Below are 23,172 nucleotides of genomic sequence, written 5' to 3'. Positions count from 1 at the left end.
GTTTGTTATTGAATTTCTGATGCTATCTATTTTATCAGTGAGGAAATTCATAAAGTCATTACTATTAAACTGTGAGGGAATATTTATTTGAGTGACGTCTGATTATTTGTTAATCTAGCCACTGTGCTAAATAAAAACCTTGGATTGTTTTGGCTGTTTGCAGATATGCTCAGCCCTGGGAGCTTTTTAGAACCTGTCTGTTGCTGGACATACTTGTTTTTCCATGCAATTCTGAAAACTGCCAAGTGAGTTTTTCCCTCCATTTGTGCTCAAGATTACGAGTTTTCTATCTTGAGAGAATGAGTATTACTGTACGTATTTCTATAACCTTTTTTACTGGGGCAACAGCTTCTAATGTATTTGAGAAGATAGTGCCCATATTGCTAGTCATTTCATCTAGTTCATGTGTATTTATGGATACATAGTGCAGTTGAAACAAATCAGGCAGGTTATTTGTGAATCTATCTTTAGTAGTTGGAACAATTCTACCCGGAAGATAACGCTGAGTGCATGCACGATACAAGGTAGTGGTCAATAACATCATCACTTTGAGGTATTTTTATATATATATATATATATATATATATATATATATATATAGACACACACACACACACACACACACACACACACACACATTTTTTATATATATATATATATATATATATATACATACATCTCAGTAAAATCAATTCCATGCAATATAATTAAATCTAGTGTATGATTAAAATGATGAGTGGGTTTTTGTGACGTTTTTGCTTGACCCAAAAGAGACCTCAAAAGTCTGTAAACACAAATCCTACTGCATCATTTGTATTTTCAACCTTAAGCCCCTTTCACAACTGCACGTTGGTCCCGGAAAATTGCCGTATCACCTTCTGTGTGAACGCAAACACGTCCCGGGATTGTTTCCAGGATCAGTCCCGGGTTGGGGACCTAGTAACATTGCCGGTTTCAGTCCCGGAACGAGCTCTGTGTGAACAAAAGCCAGAACCAATGCTGTAAAGGGTGTGTTGTTGTAATGACGCACCGTATCGTGCGACTCTTTTACCAGGTGTTTTGAAGGCAGATCAACGTTCGCGATGAAAAAATATATGCAAACTGTAATGAAGCAGCGATCAGTTAGCTCCTCACTATTCGCGCTGAAGCTGAGATCGTTTGCCAGCTTAAATCTTAAGTGAAAGTTAACATGCCTAGCGTTTTGGACTCGTACATTACACGTCACATCCTGATGTCACGTGTCATTACGGGACCTTTATGGGTTGTGTGTGAACGCACCCACATATTCTGGGAAATCACTGGCAGTGTGAAAGGGGCAAAATCTAGTGACCCGAGAAAAATTGCTGGACACATTACCCATGTATTTTCCGGAATGACAGTGTGAAAGTGGCTTTACTGAAGTGGAAGTTTCCGAAATTGGTGAGAGAAACCCTAGTTCAAGCAATCTGGGGTAGAGAAAACATTAAAACTCTTGGAAAGCTGCTTGGCCATTAGAATTAGGGGACCAGAATTGTATCTAATCATTTTGGTCTTTAAAGCTGAGTCAGATTCATTTGTTTTAGTCTTGTTATAAATCCCACATGCACTTATCATGAAATCTGTGGTTCATGTCATGACCTTTAAAACCATTCACATCTGTGTTTTAAAGTGTCTTTCCACCTTTTTTTATTTTTATTTTTTTGTCTGTCTGTCAGTAAGTCATAATACTTATTAAGATCTAAATAGTAATTTTAAGGCGTTGTACCTTTATCTTATTTCATAATTTTACTTCTAATCATTATTATCCTCAAACATTAAAAAGCCTGTGGAGAAATTCGATGCAGGATAAAAACTGCAACACATTCATAGCACTCGCTGTTAATAATAACGGAGTATTTGCACTATTTTTACCACAGCTGATGGAATCTTGTAGGTGTTTGCAAAAGGGTTGAGTCTGAAAATTTGCAATGGAAATTAAGACCCATATGATGAATGAAGAACAATGGCTTGGGTTAACACGCACTGTTAAATTGTCAAAATCTCTTTAAGAAAGGTATTTTAAAAGGTGTGATGGGCTAATAACCCCCCACCCAGCAACTTTTCCTCCTTTGTTTTTTTCCCAGAACCTTAAAACAAGTCTTTTCTGCTAACCGAAAACCCCCTGTGCTCTTTTCTCAAACTGTTTTTTTTTAAGCCCACCACCTTTGAAGTCACACATTTGCACGGCCTGTAGCAAATCCTTTGACCCCAAATGTGTTTTAGTTTTCTTTGATTAAATACAAGGAACTGACAAGGAGCCTGATGGGTTTTTTTTCAGAAGAGAAGATGTCAAGTTCAAAGGACACAGAGGTGTGTGTGATTACAACAGCTGCACTTAATAAACCTCAGAGGAACATGAAAAGGGAAGAGTGTGTTTTTATTTCACAACTAACAGGGTTTTGTTGTTGTTGTGTTTTACATTAAAGTGGGTAGTAAAGTTGTTTTTAACAGATTGTTATGTCTGTCTTTTTGCTTATTTCAAAACATTTTGTCTCAATAGGTCTTTTTATTCACCCCGGGAATGCCATTTGTGTGGGAAATCATTGGTGTTAGGGAGTTTTTATACCACTTGTTGTGATTTTCCAAATATTGTTTCTGGGGGGGAAAAAAACGGAGTAAAAAAAAACGATCGATTCTGTCTCTACAATTTCCTCTCACACACATCTCAAACTACCCTTTATTTTTTGTTATGCTTACATTTCACAAAGTCTAGAAAAGGGCCCTTTTCCTGTAAAGTCTCATGAGCTTCCGGTTTTCATAGATATGTTTTTTCTTTCCTCGTGTCCATTCAGCTGGAGGAGGAAATGTGGGAACCGGTCTGTCCCTGCTGCTGATAAGAAAGTACGGAACTTCCCACCTTCCCCATATGGGACCAGGCCTTTAACTGGAAAGGGTGCTGCCAGGGTCGCATTGCAAAAGCAAGAACATCCATCCTGTCTCCCCACAACCTGGTTTGAGAAATCTGACCTTGTCAAAACATATTTTCTTTGTACTGTAGAAAAGATAAGATGAACAGAACGTCCTGTGGGTGAAAAATACATAATTTTTTTTCATTGTTATTAATTGTAAGTGGGGGGTTATTGCACACATAGGTTTGCATAGACACTGAAATGTACATTATTGACAGCATCTAAAACCTAAGCACTTTACTATTTTAAATTCATAGAATATTATATTTATGGAATTAATAGGCTGATTTTTTATTGTGTTTATTAAATGTGACTTCTGGTGCTACAGGTCCTTCTCAAAAAATTAGCATATTGTGAAAAAGTTCATTATTTTCCATAATGTAATGATAAAAATTAAACTTTCATATATTTTAAGATTCATTGCACACCAACTGAAATATTTCAGGTCTTTTATTGTTTTAAATACTGATGATTTTTGGCATACAGCTCATGAAAACCCAAAATTCCTATCTCAAAAAATTAGCATATTTCATCCGACCAATAAAAGAAAAGTGTTTTTAATACAAAAAAAGTCAACCTTCAAATAATTATGTTCAGTTATGCACTCAATACTTGGTCGGGAATCCTTTTGCAGAAATGACTGCTTCAATGCGGCGTGGCATGGAGGGCAATCAGCCTGTGGCACTGCTGAGGTGTTATGGAGGCCCGTAGGACCTCGGTGAACAGTTTAAGCTCATCCAGAGTGTTTGGGTCTTGTGTCTCTCAACTTTTCTCTTCACAATATCCCACAGATTCTCTATGGGGTTCAGGGTCAGAGAGAGTTGGCAGGGCCAATTGAGCACAGTAATACCATGGTCAGTAAACCCTTTACCAGTGGTTTTGGCACTGTGAGCAGTGCCCAGGTCATGCTGAAAACTAAATCTTCATCTCCATAAAGCTTTTCAGCAGATGGAAGCCATGAAGTGCTCCAAAATCTCCTGATAGCTAGCTGCATTGACCCTGCCCTTGATAAAAGCACAGTGGACCAACCACCAGCAGCTGACATGGCACCCCAGACCATCACTGACTGTGGGTACTTGACACTGGACTTCAGGCATTTTGGCATTTCCTTCTCCCCAGTCTTCCTCCAGACTCTGGCACCTTGATTTTCGAATGACATGCAAAATTTTGCTTTCATCCGAAAAAAGTACTTTGGACCACTGAGCAACAGTCCAGTGCTGCTTCTCTGTAGCCCAGGTCAGGCGCTTCTGCCGCTGTTTCTGGTTCAAAAGCACACGCCTGTGCACGGTGGCTCTGGACTGTTTCTACTCCAGACTCAGTCCACTGCTTCCGCAGGTCCCCCAAGGTCTGGAATCGGTCCTTCTCCACAATCTTCCTCAGGGTCCGGTCACCTCTTCTCGTTGTGCAGCGTTTTTTTGCCACACTTTTTCCTTCCCACAGACTTCCCACTGAGGTGCCTTGATACAGCACGCTGGGAACAGCCTATTCGTTCAGAAATTTCTTTCTGTGTCTTACCCTCTCGCTTGAGGTTTGTCAATGATGGCCTTCTGGGTTAACCTCTTACCCATGATTGCGGTTTTGAGTAAATGAACCAGGCTGGTTTTTAAAAGCCTCAGGAATCTTTTGCAGGTGTTTAGAGTTAATTAGTTGATTCAGATGATTAGGTTAATAGCTCGTTTAGAGAACCATTTCATGATATGCTAATTTTTTGAGATTTTTTTTTTTTGGGTTTTCATGAGCTGTATGCCAAAATCATCAGTATTAAAACAATACAAGACCTGAAATATTTCAGTTGGTGTGCAATGAATCTAAAATATATGAAAGTTTAATTTTTATCATTACATTATGGAAAATAATGAACTTTTTCACAATATGCTAATTTTTTGAGAAGGACCTGTATATTCATTTGGCAGATTGATTGATGTTTGATTGATTGATTTACTGTGAATGAGTTAACTTGCATAAATTTAAAATTGTTACAGTAAATCAATTATATATATTATTTAATCATTACTTTTTTAACATTCATTTTTATTTGGCAGATATGGCTTGTCAGAAACATAATCCATTCTTAGAAATTGATTAAAAATATCTTTGGAAGTATAATAGTTTATTGTAACTAAAATATACCTATTTTCCGCCTATATATTTATTATATAAATATATATATTTTTTTTTCTAAAACTGTGCATATTTCAAGTACTTTCCCATTTTAGATACTGTCAAAGTTTTTAGCATTTTTAATGTAATGCTTATGTAGGAAAACATACGAATACTAATGAGATCAAGCTGACAAATCATTTAAAAAAATAAATGAATAAAATTGGGGTATTGACTCTTATTATTCACACTAAAAATTGCATATGCATTAATATACCTAATAATTCACTAGAGTAAAAACTGTGACAACTAGTCCCTGTCTCCCTGATTTTATTTGTTACAAAGCCAGCATATTTTTAAAATGCTGTTTAATTTTATTAAAATGAATCTCAGTCAAATCAGCTGAGCACTAAGTGGTGACTACAGGGATACCACACATTTGTGCCATTTTGTATTTGTGTACATTGTGTTTGCAGGACAGCATCACAGCCGTCTTTTCTGCTCTAGTGTCCATGTGCCTGTCCAGTCATGTGCCACTCGAGCATCCAGACTTCATCTCCACATCTCAATCCTAATGGCTTTTCCTTAAGCAAGACTTTCAGCCTATTCCCTTGATGCCTCCTGACAGAGAGCTGGCAGGTGGAGACGTCTGTGTAATCTTACTTCTCTACACCCACTCTTGTTTTTGGGTGTCTAGCCGGGTGGTGTGGGTCTGAATGAACTAGCGTTGTTTGTCAATTCATCCTTAAGGAATGTATGTGACGGTGAGACTCATTGTCCTCTGTGGCTCAGCCTTCCATCTGGCTTGATTGGATTGGCTGCGTGACAGAGTTTCACTTTAGCTTGAGAAAGTTAGGTCAAGTTAGCTTCCTGAGCCTTTCATGCTTTGAAAAGCAGTCTACTGCAAACATCGACACCCATTTTTGGGTTGTTATTAACTTTTTAATGTTTCTGTGGGGGAATCTCATGAATAAGTGGTCATGTTTCACCCCAAAATAGAAAATATCTTTTGAAAATAAAAAGATTTTACGGACCATTAAGAATCTGTGGCATTGTCAGCAAATCTAAATAGTTACTGGTGTAATGCAGTAACAAACAAATAACAAATAATACTGTACATTGCATGAATATATGTATGTATGTATTTGTGTGTTTATGTGTATATAAATATAGATCTGGATAGATAAAATTTAAAATAGATTTTTCATATATACTTATTTCTTTTCTATGATGAGAAGATCCATAATTGTCAAGAAAATAATTTCATAATGAAGAACATAAGCTTAATTTTCTTTATGTGAAATATAATTTTAATACATAATTTTAATCAATTCTTAATATATGCTATATAGTAATATATTCTTAATAATTTGTATATTTGATAATGCAGATTATAAATGGAATGTTAATTATAAAGATATTATTAAATAGTTTCATAATTATTTATATATATATATATATATATATATATATATATATTATATATATATTATTATAATACACACACACATTTAAATATATTTTAAAATACATTTATTTATTAATATTATTATTTAAATAAAATTTATTTTCTCTTTTGTTTTTTGGGGTGAAATATGACATGCATGTTTTTTGTCTTTGTGAGACTCGCACCTGTATTAGTATATTTAAAATTACATCATTTTGTTTTGTCACACCACTAATTCTTGTTAGGTGAAGCTGAAATCTTCATAGTTTGTTTTTGTTCTCTCCCCATTGGTCACATTCCTTCAAATGAATCAGGCTCTTGTTTCATAAATTGCTCTGCAATTGTCTCAACCTACTGCGTGTTATTAGATGCGGCATAATACTCCAAGCAGCATTATGCAACGACCGTGTATCTCAGTTACCTCATTTTTTATGACACATAGTAAGATAATACATGCTTAGTCCACTTATGTCATGTCTTCTTCCCGTCTGTAAGCCTTTATGTAAGCAAATGGTCACCATCAATCCCACACTGATGTGCAAGTGTGTTATGGGCAGGCCCTGCTAATCCCAAAAAGTGCTAACAAAGCAGTGCCCTATAGCAGTAGTTCCCAACCCTGGTCGGAGACATCCTGAATCTTCACCTTAATCAAACACACCTGATTCAGCTCATTAGTAGAGACTCCAAGACCTGAAGTTGGTGCGTCAGAGAAAGGAGACATGGAAAATGTGCTGTGTTGGGGGGGTGCCTCCAGGACCAGGGTTGGGAACCACTGCCCTAGAGAACAGAGTGCTTTGTGTACGAGTCTACTTGTCTATAATCCTCTCCAGGTGCTCTCGGCCATTCTCAACTCTTCTAATCACTCAGCTTTCTTCGGCTGAGGGGGTGGTATCTGCCAACTGCTGTTTTTGTTTTAGTTTAGCCGCTTCCCTACGTCCCGACCCTCAGCCCGATGTCCCAAACCCATCTGTCACCAAGCCCCATCCCAGAACGGAGTCTGAGAGGATAGAGAAGAGGAGGACAAGAAAAGAGGATGAGCTAGTGAAAGAAGTTAGGAAGTAATTGCATCTGGTGTAAACCCTCTCAACGCTAGTCATGTTGTTTGGTTGCTGTAGCTGGGTGCTACATGCTAATGTCCTGCTGTTCATCATGTTATGATTTGGTTAATTAAAAAAGCAATGCCAAATGGTTGTGTTTATGTAGCAGTAAATGTTAGCAATGATTTCTAGGGACATTACTAAATCCATAACAGTTTTTGCATCAACTTGGGTTGTTCTTTGTGTACTTTGCCAATACATTTTAGTGTATAATAGGCGCTTTCTATTTGACCAGAAGTGGACTCTGGCGATGTTATTGAGTTTAATTAGTCCTAGGTATGGTTTGTACATGGCTGCTTGTAGGTAAAAAAGTGTGTCAGAATCAACAGTTACAATGCAACTATTGTGATTATGGTTGAATAAGATAAAAGACACATCTAATATAACCAAATTACACTTATTTTTATATTAAACATCGCAACAGACATTTACTACTTAGTTTTGGCGCTTTCAGATATGACCGTTTATATTACTTTAACCAGTAATATATATATTTATATAAACAAGGGAATAGGGAGCAAAGCTTATGTTTATATATTCAGTTAGCATCATAATTACTCCTGAAATTATCAGGAAAAGAAGAAAGGAGAGAATTTTTGCCGAGTGTTGGAGAGTAAGCTTCTTTTGGCTACATTAGTGACTAGCCGCTCAGCTACGTTTTTCAATAGTTCAGTAGCCTGTTTAATGTGATGTAATGTATTTGTCAACCTTATTTTTTTGTGTCCTTATAAAATATGAAATTATATTGTACAATAGTTACGTAGATATTTCCTCTTAGCTAGTTTGCTAGTTTTTGTAGCATTGCTGTTGACAGCACACATTGAATGAACTCGCTAGAAAAATCTGAAAAGTGGGAGACTCTCCATTTAATCTGATTTTTTTGTAATAGAAACAATTGAGATATTAAAGATATCTAATTAGTGATTTCTGTGCTTTCTAGAAGTTTGTGCTTTCACTAGCATTTGCTTGCAGTGATCTGTTGTGGAAGTGGCAGTCACATTTGGTTAGGTGAACCTGCGTTTGAGCCAAAGGTAGTTTTGTGTTAAGCAGGTTAGGAAGCATTTCCTAATCTCTTAACATGCTGTTGCGCACGAGACCATCCGGGCAGCTCGCCTGGATGATGGGATGACAGGGTTTTGTACGCAAACCTTCATCCAACAAGCTGGCGAGAGAACGTCATGCTGAGGTGGGCAGCATGCTCTTTGTCTCAAGCCTGTCTCACCACTGTCATCTCGCTGTGAGATTAACTGAAAGGATGTTTTCTGTCTGTTTATATGAGCTCTTCAGAATAGCTTTTGTTGTTGATTTGACACGAGATGTGTGGTGCATCATGCTAGATGAGCTACTGCTAAATCACTGTTTATGCAAGAGATTCAGTCAGCCTAGTTTCAAATGCCTAAACTTTATTGGGTTCATGCTGAGAATTTTATGCTTAATGTTCTGTAATGTTGTCGTTTTGGGAGTTATCATTATGCTAGTTATCCCATATACTATGCAAATGTTAGCGTGGTAACAAGTCTTCTCATTTTTGTGCTTCCCACCTACAATTTACATTATATGTGGTTAAAAAAAGAAGAAAAGAATATTTGAGTTGTGTTTCCTGCTAGTTTTGCCGAAGTGAAAATACAAAGACAACCTGCAATATCTCACCCTTTTTCCTTTCGCACACTTTTGCAGGTTGTGAAAATGAGAAGGTGGAAATGATTGTTGCATCTGCTCTTTTTCTCTTGTTAAACCTACATCCGCCAGACCATGACAGCTTTAACACACTCGCAAGCTGACAGTGATTTTGACGAGCGGCACGGACATCCGCAGCTGGTGGAGGCTCACCCGACCTCAGCCTCTGTAATTATCGCAGCTTCTGTTTTCCCTCAAGTGCGCTGACTCTCTGCTAGCATCCAAAAGCTCTCGAATGAGCACTGTACACCTACACATTTAAAAATAAAGCTTATTTATTGGCATCCATGGTTCCATGAGGAATCTTTATCATCTGTGGAAACTTTCCATTGCACAAAAGTTTGTTTATAATGGAAAAGTTTTCCTAAAATGGTTCACTGTTCACTAAAAAGGTTCTTTAGGGAACCTTTTCTACAGCTTCACTGCGAAAACCACCTTTTGGAGCCATCATGGGTTCCTCAAAGAACCTTTCAATAAACCTTTTAGGGGTGTGTGTGTGTGTGTGTGTGTGTGTAGAACATTTTTAGAATCTGAAGTACCTTTTTCTGAAGATCCTTTGTTTGATTAAAAGATTCCATACATGTTGAAGGTTATTCATGGAACCATCAATTCCAACAAAGAACCTTTATTTTGAAGGATACATTATGGTTCTAATGTCCCACAAATGTCCAAATAATGAGAAATTACATGGCAAATGTGTGAAATAGTAGTAGCCCTTTATTGTCACTAGTCACAAGTACTAGTGTTGTACTTGTAGTTGTGAAATAACCACAACTACAAGATAAAAAGTCATTTGTCTTTTCGGTTTGGCAATTTAAACTCAACCAAGAAGTGAATAGTACAGTTTGGGATGGAACAGCCAAGTGTAAACTCAACTGAAAGATTCAACAGTCTTGTATTTAGGTTGAGGACTTGTTTAGTCTGGGCATTAAATATGAGCAGACCAGCATGCCAATCCAAGAACGCAATGAGTGCCACCCTCTCCATTTGCATTAACCCTTAATACACTTCACTTTGTAGAGCACTAAACCGAGCAGGATTGCAGCCCCTTAAGATTTTCTGATTATTTGTCTCAATTGCCTGTGAGAAATTTCGAATGGCACTTGAGTAATTGTTTCAGGCCGTCTTGATCTGGCTAGATGAAATATCTGGTTTTCTCCAAAGAGGGGAAACAATGTTCCCATTGAGGCGGCGGAACTGGCCACAACCTTGTGGGTGGTCTTGGAGCAAAGTACCTCAGATATTATTATGTAGCAGAACTGCTTTTTGGAACCTCACACCTTTGTATAGTGTGACCTTTGTGAGAGACTCCCCTTAAAGAGGGATAAAAGAGATGCTGTGAATATGCTAGTGGGGTGGTGTAGCACTCGAGCTCCCAGTCTATCGACCGTCTCCAGCGGCTCTATCCAGAATAGCCCCGGCGTCTTGCTTGAGGAAATGTTGAAACTCTTTGAGGGCTGACGCAACGCTTTGGGTCTGACTTACCTGGCTAAAAATGGGCATGTGCTGGACGAACACTCAGCCTTGGTGGGTGGTCCGGCTTTGTAAGCCGCTTTCCGAGCAGCTCTTATGTCTTTGTGAAGCAAGGATGAATATGAATCCTGCCACTTTTGTATAATTCTCGTTACAGATGTGAGAGAGCCCTCACTGAGGGCCAGGATTCATTTTCACATCGTTTTCAACAAATTAAACCGCATGAGTTTCGATTTATAACATCCATCTTACATGAACTTATCTGTTTTTTGTTTTGTTTTTAACGTACAAAAACTATTCAAAAAACCAAATACCATATAAAATGTGATATAATTTATTATTTATAATATACTATTATATATAATTTAATTATAATTATTAAATTATTTGATTAATTCTTTATTTTATTTATAAAGATTTTTTTTGCTTCCTACCTTATATATGTAGTGATGTTGAAATATCTATAAATAAATAAGTTTGTGTCACAACCAATGGGGTCTGTGATAATATGCAGGGAAAACTATCTCTTGCCTTACCATTCATCTCAATGACAGTTGCTTGGCTGGTGCTAGATTTTTAATAGTACTAGATTATTTTTTGTTTTTATTTTGATGCATCTGCCAAACCAGGCACTACAGGATTTGTAGTAAGTTTGCAGTCATCATTATAGTGTACAACATCAGTGCAAGAGAACAAGGTGCTGAGGTGCAAATATACTGGATGTTTAAGGACAGAATAAACATTCCATTACTCTGCAATTTGCCTTTCCATTACATCTCAGCACAGACCAGTGGGTCGCTGCTGGGACTTGCAAGAGGATATAAAGTGTTCCCCTCTCAGCCAGCACTGTAATTACATGCCATCAACTCCTGAGTTGCCATACAAACACATAATAACCTTCATCCTGCTCTGTTTCAATTACCCTCCCCTCTCTCACCCGGGGCCTCCTGTCTGCCACTGTTTACAAATTCCTGTCATATTTCAGGATCTGCAGGACCTCTGTTAAAGGGGTTGAGGAAAACAGCTGGGTCTGGAATGACGCCTTGCAGAAGGGTCTTTCTCAACAGCTCTCAGCCGCTCCGAATCATTCAGCAAGAATGTGTTGAGATTAGAACATTCTCTCTCGCTGCGGTGAAAGAGATGACAGGAGAGAATGTTTATGGGTGTCTCTTTGACTTTAGGCACATTTACTTCCTACTTTTTGATATATAAAAAAAATAACAAATCCCAACTTTAAACATTTAACCAACTCTGTGTCCACATTAAAACTTGGAATCTATTTGCAGTGCTTTCATTGGTTATATTTACTACTTTTCACATTCAGTTTATTTATAAGTTGTACTGTTTTAATAACCCAAACATAAAGACTTTTAATTTTAAAATATGGAAATTGTATTTGAATCATAAAAACATGAATTATATTTTTTAAATGCTTGAGAAAAGATGCAAAGTGTGAAAATATTTATTTTTGTGTATTTAGGATACATTAAATGCTGACTATGAAATTATCCTTTGCAAGACCAATTACTTGGCCCTTTTTTTCCCCAAAGAAAAAATTTATTTACATCACAATGATTAAGATACACCAAAATAATTAAGATAAAAATAATAGAAATGAGACTAGAATTTTTTAATTATTTTGGGGGAAAATTTTTTATAAAAAATAAAAACAAAATGCTCACGTGATATACACAAATGTTAAAAAGTATGGGGTCATTAATATATATATTTAAAATAAATTAATAATTTTATTCAGCAAAGATGCTTTAAATTGCATTAATGACATATACATTTGTACAAAAACAAAATCTCAAATCAATCATCTCATATAAATGCTGTTCTTTTGAACTTTCTGTTTATCAAACAATCGTATATATTATATAAAATATAAAAATATATTTTCACAAAAATATTAAGTAGTTTTCATATGACACTGAAGACTGTAACAGCTCTTGAAAATTCAACTTTACATCCTATGAATAAATTACACTGTAAAATATACCAAAATAGAATACATTTACTTTAAATTGTAATAATATTTGACAGTATAAATATTCCCCCTGTATTTTTATCAAATAAATATTATAAATATTATTGGACATTGTTAATAGACAAAAACTTTCTAAAACAAAATAAAATTGTGTTTCTTGTGTGTAAACTTCACGTGTTTAGTGCCTAAAGTTGATGAAACACTCTTACACATAACTGGAATTTTCTAAAAGTGAAGTTCAGGAACTTGAAATGTGTTAATGAGAAGTGACGATTGTGGAAACACTGGTGAAATTGAACCACCACAATGGGCTTTCGTGTTCCAGGGTAGTCCGACAACACGCCCTGCGGGGTGATCCTGATCAATAATATGTCCTGGACATCATTCCTGTGGCTGAATGTCCATATGTATGCATGAAATCACATGAATAATGTCCTGGAAGGCAAATCAATCGGAATAAAAGCTGTCCAGTGACCTAATGACTTGTTGATGACTTCCAAACATTGGATCTCAGTTTCATCTGAACAATTTCTCATCACTTCCTGTTTGTAGGGCTGCTGTTGGAGGGCCCACCGGGGCTGTTTGTTTACTGCGGTTCTCTGGAGAGACCCTCGTGGCTCTGCTTCCTGTTTTGATCCACTAAAACCAGCCCAGCTTTGAAACCTCTGCTAGATTCCCAAGAGTGTCCTTTAATGTGTCCCTCCTCTTAGCCTAAGGCAAACCTATTTATTGTCCTGCTAAAAGTACAAACAAGTCTTATTCAAATAGACAGACTGCTAAAATTATTAGAAGTTGTTGCATTAAGAGGTGCCTCATATAGGTGTAGGGTGACATGTTAAGTATTCACTATATATTCACAATTATACAATTAGGCAATATTGTGATGGTTTTCATGGGATTTTTCCCACTTTTTATTTTTCATGTATGTTTAAATATATATGTTGGTAATTGTTGTTATGATATGTTGTTATTTTGGTGCATGAGCGTAGGGTCAGTAGGATTTTTTAATGATTGAAAGAAGTTTATTTATAGTAAAACAGTATAATACTGTGAAATATTATTGCAATTTAAAATAACTGTTTTCTATTTAAATAGATATTATAAAATGCTATTTATTTCTGTGAAGCACAGTCATTACTCTAGTCTTCAGTGTCACATCAGAAATTATTCAAATATACTGATTTATTATTTTTATCAATGTTAAAAACAGTTGTGCTGCTTAATATTTTTGTGGAAATCATCATACATTTTTTTCCCAGGATTCTTTGATGGGTAGAAATTTCAAAAGAACAGAATTAATTTGAAACAGAAATTTTCTGTAACATTATAAATATCTTATTTGCATTCAATTTTGATCAATTTTAATGTGTCCTTGAATAAAAATATAAATTCTTAAGAAAAAAAAAAACTTAAAGAGTGCAAGAAAATTTGTTTATTTATTTGTTCTCTTTATTTTTAACCACATATTTACTGTATTCAATATTTTGAATCAAATCATATCTGAAAAATAGCTTCATCCATTTGAGAGCAAATATTTTTATATATATATATAATACATATAAATGTATTTATGCTGAGAACAAACACTTTACCTCAGCCGTTGTTTTACTGAATATAGAAATAATCACTTTAATGACTTTTGTCACATGCTTTTAACTTCTCAAACAGCTTTATTTACACACATCATTAACATTTCTGCTGTTTGTGAAAGTGCACCAACCCCCCAGCAGAAATCAGCATACAAAGAGCTACAACAGTGAGATAGGAAGTAAAGATCATGGGAGCAGGAAGTCACACAGTATCATAGGTGAAGGGGGAGGTGAGGGCAGCAGTTAGTTTAAGAAAAGAGAAACCTCAGTGATTCACAACACAATCAGATTGACCTTTCATCCCAAGAGCATGTGAGCTGCTGTCAGTGATAGTGGGGGGTCAGCAGAGACCCTGATGCAGGACATAGACCCGGCCCAATGGAGCCGCAGATAAAAGCGGAGCCGGCATTGTCTCAAACCTCACTGTCTAGTGGGCCTGGTGAGCGGCAGAAACTTACAAAACATCCAGTCCCACCCAGGAACTTAGGAAGGGGGGAACAAAGAGCTGTCACTTCTTTCCACTGAACCACAAGTCTATATACACGCTATTCTAAAAAATATCCCTCCCTATGTATTTGAATGTTTTTGAATACAAACAATGAAATTCATACATGACTGCAAATGTACTGTAATACGCATTTGGCTAAATGAAAATACCTGCAAAGTTCAGGACTTTTGGATGTTCAGCACAGAGCTGTTTTATGCTGTGTTTGCTTCTGACACACAAGATATCATCGGCACTGTGATAATAGCAGGAAGAACTGAGTTGTTATCAGTTTGTAGGCATGCTGCCGGAGCCGGATGACCTGCATGTGTCTGTTTAAAGCATAAATGACTCTACTAAAAACAATTTAGGTACAAGGTACAATTGACAATCTTTACAGACTGATGTATAACAATAAGGTGGCAAAGCTAATAATTTATCAGGAAATTTTCTAAATAATAGTTCTTATCAGTTTTATTCTGTCAGTTGTGCACACATACAGTACGGACATGTGAATGAAAAAAAATATTTTGGATTCATTTACGTTTTGATAAAACCTTTTCAATTTTAAGAGAAAAATATTATGTTCTTTTAAATATTTTTTTGTATGCAGCAGCCATTTTTCTGATGAGTGCAAGCAAATCTATTTATATTTATTATTATATTTATTTTATTACATAGGTTAAATTTTTAAAATTTATATTTTTATAAAAAAAAATATAATTGAAATATAATTTAAATATTAAATATTCCTTCTTTATATTTTATATTGTCATTAAAATTATAGATTTTTTTTATTTTATTACTTAACATTAATTTCTATTACTTAATTATTATTTAATTGTTTATTTTATTGCATTTTTAAAATTTTGTTAAAAATATAATTGACTTTAAATTATATACGATGCAGTCTGCCTCTTCCATTTATTTATTTATTTATTTATTTATTCAAAATGTTCTTTTCTTTGTATTTTTGTAACCACCAGCCATTTTTTTTGTGTGTTATGGGTATTATTATTATTATTATTACTATAATTATTCATGTTATTATAATATTTGTTATTGTCATTTATTTTATTAATATAATTATAGAATTAATTTAACAATTAATAATTATTCCAAAAATATATATTTTTTTCCTTTTTATGTTGAAAACATAAAAAGTAAATGCAATTATTGTATATTTGTGTGAAGAACATCCTAGTAATCAAGAAGATTCATTTGAAGTTTTATCCATTTTAATTATTTTTATTATTTTATTATTTTTGTTTTACTTATTTATTCATTTTACTACTGACAAGTGGAAGAATCAGTGGTTTATAAGATTTCAGATTTTGGAAAATGGAGGGAACATGTCTCTGAAGACAAAAGCTCATCCAGATGCAGTATCTTCAAACAGTAAAGCAGCCAAAGTGGATTACAATGAGAATACAATTCAGCCTTCCCAGAAGGATCTCCACAAGCTACAGGATAATGGCCATTATCTAGGTACTGTGTGGTGTTTCATATGGTGAAACTGAATGCACCTTTGGCCCATGTGACCACTGTGCATGTGAATGATGACAGAGAGCATTGATGGACAATTAAAGGGCAGTTGACTGCCAAGTGACACAGGAGACAGGATGTCTGACAACATGTTAATCAGATCACCCTAATCTGGCCTACTACATTCATTCTCAACACATATTTTATTAGCATTATTGTATTAATAGCTGTATTTAGTTCCAGAGGTTAATTTATTGCTTCACCATAGGCCATGCCTGTAAACAGCACATTTATATTTTTCCTCTGTCTCTCTAAACTCGCCTACTTTATGCAAATTGAACACGCTGAATAACATTCGACTGCTTGTTTTCGAGCTTCAGCGTTTCCGAGCACCAGAGACCTCCCTGACCTTTTAAACAAACACCACGGCTTTAGTTTATCAGCATGCAATTCAAATTAACCTTGTTCTACTGAAACCGATAGCAAATATAAAATTGTGGATAATGGCATGTAAAAATATTATCAAAGACATCTGGTTTAATGTAGGCGCAGGAATCCGGTGCAGCTGTTGAAGGATTTGTGAGTGATCTTTTTTCAAAGCTTGCACACACGCTATTCTCGACTCACAAGAAGACACGAGCTTCAGTGAAGGAAATGACTGCAGGAGGCAAGGAGAAACTCACAATTCGCATCTGGTGTTAAACTATTTTGATGGCTCTATTTATGTTTATTAGGCGCTCATTTAGCGCTCTTCCCACCTTCATTGATTCGGATTGAGTGAGCGAATATAATTAATAGCTTGAAAGAAAGGGGTAAAAACACTACAATAAAACAATTATATTACTGTGTTTTTATCAGTTATCCACATTAGGGTGTTTTGTTTACATTTTATGCAATTGTAATGAATGAATGGATTATTTAATATTAAGCCTATAGGCCTGTTTTGTCTGGCACAGCTGTCATTTTTCATAGACTAACAATTTCATTTTTTTATCGTTTTGTTGAATGTTTATTTTAATGCATATTTATTTAGGCTACTTGAATTTGTTTGTTTAGTTAGTGAAACTAGTTAGTAGGCCTATTTAGTGTGTGTGTGTGTGTGTGTGTGTGTGTGTGTGTGTGTGTGTGTGTGTGTGTGTGTGTGTGTGTGTGTGTGTGTGTGTGTGAAACAAGCATACCAATAATGTAATATGAAATGTAAATTATTTACAGTGTATAGCCTATGTGAAATTAAAAATGGCTTAATTTAAAACACAGCACATATATGAAATATGTTCGATTCCAGCTAACAGGGAACGTTGGATGAACGTTCTGGCAAAGTTCTCTTAAAGTAATAACATTCTTCCAGTAGCTAATGTCATGTGGTCTTGAATAATGTTCTCAAAACGTTAGCACAAAACATTATTTATAGATCGGTCATGGAACTGACTGAAATATTTTATTCAGACAGCCAGTCATATAATGCGTTTTTATTGATATTAGCCTATTTGTTTCATAATGTTCATTGAAACATGAACGTTCCCATAATACTTGCCAAATCGTCCACTTGGAATTATGAGGTTCTATCTGACATTTTTGTCAAAATTGAGTTATTCGCATATTCTTATTCTGTGTCAGTGTATTTACATTATGTGATAGATTTTTTTAAAGTTGTGTACATTGTGGGACTTTTTATAGAACCTTATAATTCCAAGGGGACGAAATGGTTAAATAGAATGCTCTATTAACGTTCGAATAATAATAAAACACAAATAAAAATACAAGTTTTTAAAACTTTTAACGTTTTGAAAGTACAGAGGACATTCAGAAATAACGTTTTCATAATTTAATGGGAACGTTTGCAACTTATTTTTGTTAGCTGGGTTTAACTGTCGGCAGCCAGCGGCGTACTAGACTCCACAAACCGAGTTACAAACCGCAGCCGGACGAAACTGAAACGCGGCTAAACGGAGTTCAAGTGTGTAACCTGAGCATGAGGTATATAGACCCCTCACCAAATACACGCGCACTCCTCCTTCCTTCCCGTGCGGTGCCTCTCTACTGTTTGTTTGCACTCCGCTGATCCGGGGCGGAAATTCCTTTCCGTTTTTGTGAATGACAAACTTATTAACAATTCATCAACATAGTCCGTTCCATCCGGCCCCGTTTCCACAGCGACGCTTGCTCGGCGCCTCCTGATTGGCTGGCCGACATAATGTATCCATTGAAACGCCTGGTGCTTGTATCCATTCAGTAGCTCGCAGTGACAGAGCAAGCATCTAGGACTAGAGCAGCGGAGGACGCAGTGTTGCTTTCTCCGGGATAGATATCTAAAGGAAATTAAGCTACGAGGCGTTTTGCTTGCGTGACACGTCTGCGATCGAAATTCGACTGGATATCTAGATCGAGTCGTGTGAAAATCGACGGCGAGAGAAGAGAAGTTATATAACAACGTCAGGGGCTCGCGCACTCACTGGCTAGTGTGAGTCATTGATAAATGCACGCAGTCGCATGAATGAGGTGGAAGTAGAGCGAGTCTGCGCTTGACTCTCGAAGCAAAACCCGAGGATTTTAACCATCTCGGCAGTGCAGAAGCGAATTTGACTTGAGAATCTCAATGCTCCAGGCCTGAGACGTCTACGGCCTCTTGCAGCAGCGCGTCTTCTCCGCAGTTTAAGGTCTCCCGGTACCGCACCGTGTTTCACTAATGCTTGATAAGTTCAAACCCGTGCAGTTCGATTCGGTCATGGCCATAAGCAAGACGGTAGAGTGGATGAAGGAGCAGCTGGAGACGCGCAGGGACTGTTTGCTCGTAATGGACTGCCGAGCGCAGGGGCTCTACGAATCGTCGCACGTCGAAACGGCCATTAACGTGGCCATCCCGAGCCTCATGCTCCGGCGACTCAAGAAGGGCAACCTGCCCATCAAGTCCCTGCTTTCCAACGGGGAGGACAGGGAGAGGTTCGCGCGGAGGTGCAAGACGGACACTATCGTGTTGTACGACGAGTACAGCCGAGAGTGGAATGAAAACATCGACGGCGGCTCCGTGTTGGGTTTACTGCTGAGGAGAATGAAGGACGAGGGCTACAAGGCTTTCTATCTTGAGGGTACGTTCACTTTCACCGTGTTTTGTGATTTTACTTGGTGTATTTTTGTGGTTTACGGCAACTAAATGACTTTTCATTGTTAATAATAACAGATTTCATATTTTGCCATTGAATTCTATGGAAATCTGTGGTTTATACATCAAGCTAGTGTGTATTCCAACTGAAATGTATTTTACTAGTGAATCTTTATTAAAAAAAAATAGCTATGATACACTAGCAGATATCCCAGTTGTAGTCACATTTCGTATTGTACTAGTTACATTTGGACTTACTTTGAATGGCTTCCTTATTGTAGAATTAAAAACAGTGCCAGACATATGGAAAATATTACTAGTAACAATAGGAATACACACTAGTGTACTCTAATACATAATCAAGTGAATTTAGAACTGAAATGCAAATAAGTAAATACTAGTAAACAAAGAGCACTTGTATGTAATGAATGGATACTTGTGAAAAAAAAAAAAACTGCTCGTCATTACTTGTAACTAAAAAATGAGTACTCTGATAAAAATATGTGGTTAGTTTTAAGGGATACATTTTAAATGTATTTCTAACTTGAACTTCACAGGTGGCTTCAGCAAGTTTCAAGCTGAATTCCCTACTATGTGTGAGACGAACCTCGACGGTTCCTCCAGCAGCAGTTCACCGACCTCCCAGGTGCTGGGTCTCGGAGGGCTCCGGATCAGCTCTGACTCCTCAGACATTGAGTCAGACATCGACCGAGACCCAAGCAGCGCAACCGACTCAGACGGCAGCCCTCTTTCCAACCCCCAGCCCTCGTTCCCTGTGGAGATCCTGCCGCATCTGTATCTAGGCTGCGCGAAGGACTCCACAAACCTGGATATACTAGAGGAGTTTGGCATCAAGTACATCTTGAACGTGACCCCTAATCTTCCTAACATGTTCGAGAACGCCGGGGAGTTTAAGTACAAGCAGATTCCCATCTCCGATCACTGGAGCCAGAATCTCTCTCAGTTTTTCCCAGAAGCCATCAGCTTTATTGGTAAGTAAAACATTTTTTTGCTTTTCATTCAGTCCCAGTTTTGATTAAAACTACCGGGTCTTTCAGTGTTTTGAAACCAAACGGATGGCACCGTTTTTTTATTGTTTGCATAGTAACATATCCCACAGTTGTGCAATTGTGACACAAAGGCTTATGATGAAACGGGAGACGGAGGGGGTAGGCGGTAATTTGAGCTCAACAGGAAGGAAGCAAGCAGCATTGAAAGTAATCTAGGACAGAGCAATGTTTCTCCACACAATGTGGACCATTTACAGGGCAGTGTTGACATCCTGTTAGCCTTGACAGGGCGCTGCCATGACTTCTACATTTACACGGCCAAATGCTACCATTGTCGAGTAACCTGGCAAGCGGAAGGATCATTTGATTAACCTTAATAGCCCATTTCCACGTCACGTTCCCTGAGAAAATGGCGAGTTGTTTTTCCTCTCAGCCTGCAGTCATGCACTAGAAATCCTGCTGAATGAGGCCCCTTTTGTCAATGCTGGGACCGTAATGAATTCTTGACAACCAAGCTTATGTACAATTGCATATTCATAAGTCAGTTAACTAACCATCTCGTCTTTTTTTTCCCCCCTCAGATGAGGCCCGCGGACTGAAGTGTGGCGTTCTCGTTCACTGCCTGGCCGGTATCAGCCGTTCCGTCACAGTAACGGTGGCGTACCTCATGCAGAAGCTCAACCTGTCCATGACTGCGTACGACATAGTCAAGATGAAGAAGTCCAACATCTCGCCCAATTTTAACTTCATGGGCCAACTTTTGGACTTTGAGCGCACGTTGGGACTCAAGAGCCCGTGTGACAACCGAGTACCGGCTCCGACCCAACCGTTGTACTTCACCACGCCGACCAATCACAACGTTTTCCAGTTGGACCCTCTCGAGTCCACGTGAGGTCCTGCCCTGACTCAAATTGAACGTGCGTTTCTTTGTTTCGACACCTGTCGAGGGGTTCCTGACGTTATTGATGTTGGCTTGAGACGACGGCCGACCAGAGTAGCCACTGATGGGGCATGCGGTTGCCCAGAGCTTCTACGCTGCTGTTTAACGGAGAGAGATCACGTGACTCTATATCTCCAAGACTCTTTAAAGTAGTTCGTTTTATATATATATCCATATATATACATATTCAAGCATGGAAAGACTCTCAAAATGGAAAGAACATTCAATATATTGGGGCTGGTGTGCCAAAGAGACTTGACTGGAACTGAACAATTACAAATACTCCATTTGTTTTGTTTAGCACTTGCACCTTAACATTTTCTAGGTGTGCTCTTTTTGTCTTCAATGAAGACTTGCCTGTTTTTGGGACGAGACTTCCCTTCGGTAATGATGGCAGAGTGTACTGTACTCCAACTTATTTGTGTGGAGAAATTTTTGAAACATTTATACATGTGTATATTAAGATGTTGGTAAGCCTTGCCGTAGTTAGAATATACCTGTTTTAAAGGAACGGCTGTAGATTTTTCTTCTCTTTTTCATCCTCTTTATGTAAACAAACTGAATATCGCTCAATATTATCTTTATCGACGAGTTAAATGCCAAAAATTTGAACAGGTTTTTGCCATGTGTATATGTGTAATATATTCCAGTTTTGCTTTACGGATCAATTCCGCCTTTCCCTGCCTTTTAACCACCATCACAGATCAAAGTTGTCATTCTCCTGCCTTAGTTCTGTACATAAGAGTGTTATTGTGTGGTAACCTTTCAGAGCAGTTCCCATAAGCTGTTTCTTTTCACCAGTACGTTTTTAGTGGGCCCGACCTTACGTGCTTGCACGTTAAGAAGGGTCGTCCAAACTTGTACCTGTACGAGGCATTCCTCGAATGCTATTCGGTGGGGTTTCAGATGCATGCCCATTTAGGACCCATACGCCTTTATACTACTCGTTTTTTGTAATTTTTCTGGGGACTTCAGAGGGTTGAAGCAAGTAACGCTGATTTTTTTTGTGTGCAAGGATTTGAGGTCTTTGTTGACAAAGCTGGGAGAACGTTGTGTGTCTCCTGTTCAGGGAAGTTCTGTGACATGCAATTTTTTGTGAGAAAAGTGATGGTTTTCATGAGGGTTTTGTTGCCCTTCAAAGCGAAAGCCTGGTTGGGGGGAGGGGCTGTTTCACAAAACCACTCCCCCCAATGTAACGAATGTAAAGAAATGATAAGTTATTAATAAATTGCTATTTTGTCTATTCAAATCTATCAATGTCTCTCTGTTTTCTTTGCCTCACTTGAAAACAAGAATTCAAACTAATTACGAAATGCAAATACATTCAGAAAAAGTAACATTTATTGGTTTTGTCCAAAGCAGAATCATAGATTTACTAAAAACACATTTCATTAGTCATTCACAAAAACTATTTAACTTAGTGTTTAGTTGAAAAATTTACTGTTAACCTCAAAGACTAGATTAACCTTTAGTGTAGAACAGATATACAATGAAAAAGTCCCCTCCCAAAAAGATAAAGTATTACTCAGTGTTGTTAAGTGAGCAAAACAACTTTCCATGTGAACAGGCTGGTATTTCCAGTTAAGGGCTGGTTAGAGCAAAATGTACCCCCCCTTCCTGACAACATAACAAGATACCACTCTAAAACCAAAAAACTCAAAAAACAGTAAAAAACCCCACAACCTCACACCCTCTTGCATACATGATGCATACATCAGATAAAGGGTTATAATCCCTGTGTGGGAGTAAGAAATAGGGTTAAAATGAGTAATTATTATTTCTGATGGCAAAATAGCAGTGTTTTGTTGTTATAATAATAACAACGATCAATTTTTCATATCTGCCAACATGAA

General features: G+C 37.2%; 1 protein-coding gene and 1 pseudogene across 1 annotated transcript; both read left to right on the top strand.

Annotated features, from left to right (window-relative positions):
- The window catches only part of LOC122135676, a 48,681-nt pseudogene extending 34,971 nt beyond the window's left edge, over nt 1-13,710 (top strand).
- Nucleotides 13,711-18,486: 4,776 nt separating this feature from the next.
- On the top strand, nt 18,487-22,572 carry LOC109057235 (dual specificity protein phosphatase 6-like). The gene is made up of 3 exons (XM_019074440.2): nt 18,487-19,355; nt 19,927-20,361; nt 20,961-22,572. Exons 1-3 carry the CDS (start codon nt 18,956-18,958, stop codon nt 21,269-21,271), a joined length of 1,146 nt encoding a protein of 381 aa, XP_018929985.2. The 5' UTR covers nt 18,487-18,955; the 3' UTR covers nt 21,272-22,572.
- The last annotated feature ends 600 nt before the right edge of the window (nt 22,573-23,172 follow it).

The sequence above is a fragment of the Cyprinus carpio genome, chromosome A25, assembly GCF_018340385.1.
Source record: "Cyprinus carpio isolate SPL01 chromosome A25, ASM1834038v1, whole genome shotgun sequence".
NCBI lineage: Eukaryota > Metazoa > Chordata > Actinopteri > Cypriniformes > Cyprinidae > Cyprinus > Cyprinus carpio.
This window is presented reverse-complemented; position numbering and strand designations above follow the sequence as displayed.